Source organism: Gopherus evgoodei, chromosome 1, assembly GCF_007399415.2.
Source record: "Gopherus evgoodei ecotype Sinaloan lineage chromosome 1, rGopEvg1_v1.p, whole genome shotgun sequence".
Classification (NCBI taxonomy): domain Eukaryota; kingdom Metazoa; phylum Chordata; order Testudines; family Testudinidae; genus Gopherus; species Gopherus evgoodei.
The window spans coordinates 1,315,061-1,320,082 of NC_044322.1; the positions used below are offsets into that span (position 1 = coordinate 1,315,061).

At 47.9% G+C, this 5,022-nt stretch overlaps 1 protein-coding gene across 1 annotated transcript; it reads left to right on the plus strand.

Annotated features, from left to right (window-relative positions):
- The first annotated feature begins 1,044 nt into the window (after positions 1-1,044).
- Positions 1,045-4,578, plus strand: LOC115648064 (olfactory receptor 52N4-like). The gene is made up of 2 exons (XM_030555182.1): positions 1,045-1,096; positions 3,596-4,578. The coding sequence occupies exons 1-2, from the start codon at positions 1,045-1,047 to the stop codon at positions 4,576-4,578; spliced, it is 1,035 nt and encodes a 344-aa protein (XP_030411042.1).
- The last annotated feature ends 444 nt before the right edge of the window (positions 4,579-5,022 follow it).

The following is a 5,022-nucleotide window of genomic DNA, read 5'->3' on the forward strand; positions in this document are numbered from 1 at the left end:
GGGACACCTGGCCTGCAGATGGCGCTCTGATGACTGGTGAGCTAATTCCCGAGACGACCAGCAGGAGGTGCCGCCAGGTGAGCCTACGCTTGATTACAAGTGGTGAAGAATGTGGGCACGTGCGGTCCACCCATGATACTAGGGGCCAGGGCAAGGACTGTGGACGATTGCCCAGACATCCGTGAACATGGAGAAGCAGGAGATGATGAACCCTGGATATGTTGGGGTTTATTATGCAGAGGCCCCAGGTGCCACCCCTGCTTGGGCCCAGGCTCAGTGACCCGGCGGAAGGGGGCTGAAGAGCTTCTGGGATTCCGGGAGACACAAAAGGAACTGTGGGAGGTGCTATGGGCCCTTCAAGAGCAGTTTGGCCAGCTGGCGGAAGAACAGCGGGCCCTGCGGAAACTCCTTGGGAAGGAGTTAGGAAAAAAATGCAGAGGATGTGAGCAGTGGAGGGCTGAGGCCAGGAAACCTGAGGCAGAGCGCAGGGCTTGCTACACCTGCAGCATGACAGGACACATAAGATGGGACTGTCCCTATGGGGTTGGTGGCAGGGTGCCTTGCCTCGAACAGGGAAAGCGGCAAATCCCTCAAGTTGGCTACTGAGTGAGGGAACCCAGGCGGCTGAAAATATGTTGGGCCTGTGGACAAGAAGGCCACATGCAGTGCGTGTGCCCAGGCCCGAGGCAGAGGGTAAAAGTTGGCCCTGGCGAAGGGGCGGGACCCCAGAGGGATCCTGAAAGGCCCACAACAGTCAAGAGGCAGGGAGCCTGCTGGCACTGCCAGAGACTGGGCCATATTAGGAGGCATTGCCCCCATGGGGAAACTGATAGATTGCAGTCCGCCCCAGGGCACGGGGGCTAGATGGTGACGCAGTAGCCACGACTGAGGCAATGTGGGGATTGGGGTGGGAGGTCCCTGGATGGGTAAAGCCAGAGAGAGTGGGGTACTGCCAGGGGTGCAGCACCCAAGACAAGGGCACCGGGGTCCAGGAGGGATGTGGGGGCCAATGACAGGAGGGACACCTGTCCTGCACATGGCGCAATGGTGACTAGTGAGCTAATTCCTGAGACGGCCACCAGGAGGCACCCGCCGGGTGAGTCTACACCTGATTACACCAGGGAACTACAGACCAGTCAGCTTCACTTCAGTCCCTGGCAAAATCATGGAGCAGGTACTCAAGGAATCCATTCTGAAGCACTTGGAGGAGAGGAAAGTGATCAGGAACAGTCAACATGGATTCACCAAGCGCAACTCATGGCTGACCAACCTGATTGCCTTCTCTGATGAGATAACTTGCTCTGTGGATATAGGAAAAGTGGTGGATGTGATATATCTTGACTTTACCAAGATGAATCAAGTATAAGGTGTACAGAAAGTTGGCTAGATTGTTGGACTCAATGGGTAGTGATCAATGGCTAGTTGGCAGCCAGTATCAAGAGGAGAGCTCCAGAGGTCGGTCCTGGGGTCGGTTTTGTTCAGAATCTTCATTAATTATCTGGATGATGGGATTAATTGCACCCTCAGCAAGTTTGCAGGTGACATTAAAATGGGGGGCGAGGTAGATAAGATGGAGGGTAGGGATAGGGTTCAGAATGACCTAGACAAATTGGAGGATTGGGCCAAAAGAAATCTTATGAGGTTCAAGAAGGACAAATGCAGAGTCCTGCACTTAGAACAGAAGAATCCCAGGCACTCCTACAGGCTGGGGACCAACTCGCTAAACAGCAGTTCTGCAGGAAAGGACTTGAGGATTACAGTGGATGAGAAGCTGGATATGAGTCAGCAGTGTGCCCTAGTTACCAAGACAGCCAATGGCATATTGGGCTGTATTAGTAGGAGCATTGTCAGCAGAATGTGGGAAGTGATTATTCCCCTCTATTCAACACTGGTGAGGCCACACCTCGAGTACTGCATCCAGTTTTTGTCCCTCTACTACAGAAGGGATGTCGACAAATTGGAGAGAGTCCTGTGGAGGGCAGTGAAAATGATTTGTGGGCTGAGGCACATGACTTGGGGGAGAGGCTGAGGGAACTGGGATTATTTAGTGTGTAGAAGAGAAGAGTGAGGGGGGATTTGATAGCAGCCTTCAATTCCCTGAAGTGGGGTCCAAAGAGGATGGAGCTCGGCTCTTCTCAGTGGTGGCAGAGGACAGAACAAGAAGCAATGGTCTCAGATTGCAGTTAGGGAGATCTAGGTTGTATTTTAGTAAATGCTATTTCACTAGGGGGATGGTGAAGCACTGGAATGGGTTACTTAGGGAGGTGGTGGAATCTCCATCCTTAGTGGTTTTTGAGACCTGGCTTGACAAAGCCCTGGCTGGAATGATTTAGTTGGGGTTAGTCCTGCTTTGAGAAGGGGAGTGGTCTAAATGAACTCCTTAGGTCTCTTCCAACCATAATAGTCTATGATTATATGATGATGTCTGTTTCCATGGGGAAAACTTATCTCCTTTCCAATACAGGAACTGGATTGTGGATCTGTCTAGTCCAGTGTCCTCTCTGTGACAGTGACTGCCACAGGTGTTGCAGGAGAATGTGTAAAAAACTCAGCAGTAGGTAGATGGTGGAGTTGACTTGACAATCAGGAGGGTGTCACTCCAATGCCTAAAAGCTAGACATTGGCTTGTACTCTGAATCACATTGTCATATAGGCTTTCCAAATATTTATTTAGCTGCAACTATTGTAACTGGATATCTCTCTTTCCATGTGAATGTCCAAACCCTTCCTGATTCTTGCCTAGCTAATGGCCTCAACTACCTCTTGTGGCAACGAGTTCCTCAGCCTATTTAGGAATGGAGTGAAGAAAGCATTCTTTTTTATCTGTTTTGAATTTGCCCCATTTCAGTTTAATCCAATGTCCTCTTAAACTTGTGTAATGAGACGAGAGATCACATTCTCGATCTACTCTCTACTAATCAGTACTTTACAGACTTTTCTCATATCCCCTCTTCTTCATCTCGTTTGTAAGGTAATAATCCCAGTCTTTTCAACCTCTCTCCATATGAGTGTTTCCCCAGGCCCTTGATCATTCTTGCTCCCCTGGTCTGAAACTCTCTATTTCTGCAATATTCTATGTGAGAAAAGTGCCCAGTACTAAACAGAGGAGTCCAGAGGAGGGTGAAACATTGACTGACCGATCTCATGACACTGTATTTTCTGTATGATATCCCATAACACTCGTCCTGGATTCCAATATTTTGCTTTGCTTCTCTCTGTGCTTGCACTATGAGCAAGGTTTCACAGAGCTGTGTACCGTGACACCCAGTTCCCTGTCCTGAGTGCATACATTTAAATTAGAACCTTGTACGGTGTTTGAGGAATTCAAGCTTTTCCCTCCAGTGGGCATACACGAGGCAATTATTGCCATCAAAGTTCATCTGCCAATATGCTGCACATTCACATGGCTGAGTTAGCTCCCTCAGAGAACTTCTCTGTACCTGACTATGACCTAAATAATCTGGTGCCATCTTCAAATGTTGTCACCTCTCTGCTCACCCCCATTTCTAGTCTGGTAATAGCTATGAAATGTTTACCCTACTAATTATTTTATAAACCATGTAATCTCTCTCACTGTGCTCCTCTCCCTTCACAGGTGTATTGAGCATTTCTAAGGTCGATCTACACATTGATGACATCATGGCAGCTTTGAACTTCACCCAGTCTGACCCGTCAACATTCATCCTAATGGGTATCCCTGGCATGGAAGATGTCCACATCTGGATTTCCATCCCTTACTCTACATCCTACATTTTCTGCCTGTTGGGAAATTTCATGGTTCTGTTTGTTGTAAGCAAAGAGGAGACCCTGCAAAAGCCGATGTACCTGCTGATATGCATGCTGGCACTCACAGACATCACCAAGTCTAGTACAATCGTGCCAAAGGCTCTGTGTATATTTTGGTTCAATCTGAAAGGCATTACTATGGGTGGCTGCCTCACCCAGATTTTCTTCATTCACTCAGTTAATTTTGTGCAGTCTGGTGTTCTCATGCTAATGGCCATTGATCGCTATGTTGCCATATGTAATCCTTTGAGATACCCTACCATCCTCACCAATGCACGAGTAGTTACGCTAGGGCTTGCTTGTTTGGTAAGAGCTTTACTTTTCATGGTGCCCCTGCCCCTGACACTGAGCAGGTTGCCATTCTGTGATAACCGCATTATCCCCCAAATACAATGCGAGCACATGCTTTTGGCAATGATATCATGTGGAGATATCTCATTCAACAGGACATACAGCTTCGTGATACCATTTTTACTCATGGGGTCAGATCTGATGCTCATTGTCCTGTCCTATGGTCTCATCATTAGGGCCATCCTCAGAATCTCCTCCAAAAGAGCCCACCAGAAAGCCCTCAATACCTGCACAATCCACATTTGCGTACTGGTGACATTTTATACTCCCGTTCTCTTCACCATCCTGACAATCCGGTTCATTGGAGACATCACTTCCTATGGTCTCATCATCTTGTCCGCCCTCTATCACCTTGTTCCTCCTGTGCTCAACCCCATCATTTATGGGGTCAAAACCCAAGAGCTGAGTGATAAAGTGGGCAAATACACTTGCAGAAGGTGACCACCAGAGGCCACTGACTTTCAACCTGTGCGACAAGAGGGTGAAAGGATGGTCCTCATTAATCAAGGGTTTCCTGTCACAGTTTGGCTGAGCTCTGCACTTTGGAAGTTCGCAGTCTGAGAAATTCCTCTCATCTAATGTCTTATCACTCCATCAAGAAGCACTGTGCTCTCTGTTGCTATGTTCCCTCTCTTTGACCATCGCCCATCCTCTTTCATTGTTACTCATCAGCCCTCAACCTCACACACCATATCACTCGGCCTTTGTATAACTCCTAGACTACCAGAAGATACTGCAGATTTCCCTTAGTACCTGTGTGAAAAGGTTTCCTGATCAGTTTGATGAACAGAAGGTATACTTTCAGATTGCCAAACAGAAAAGAAAGAAATTACAATGCTGAATTTCTTTATCATATGTACAGTGATCCAGTGAGCATCTTTTTTT

Coding starts and splice junctions, on each gene's coding strand:
- LOC115648064 (XM_030555182.1), top strand. CDS start 1,045: ATGGTGACTAGTGAGCTAATTCCTGAGACGGCCACCAGGAGGCACCCG. Junction 1,097..3,595: donor CACCAGGAGGCACCCGCCGG/GTGAGTCTACAC, acceptor CTCCCTTCACAG/GTGTATTGAGCATTTCTAAG.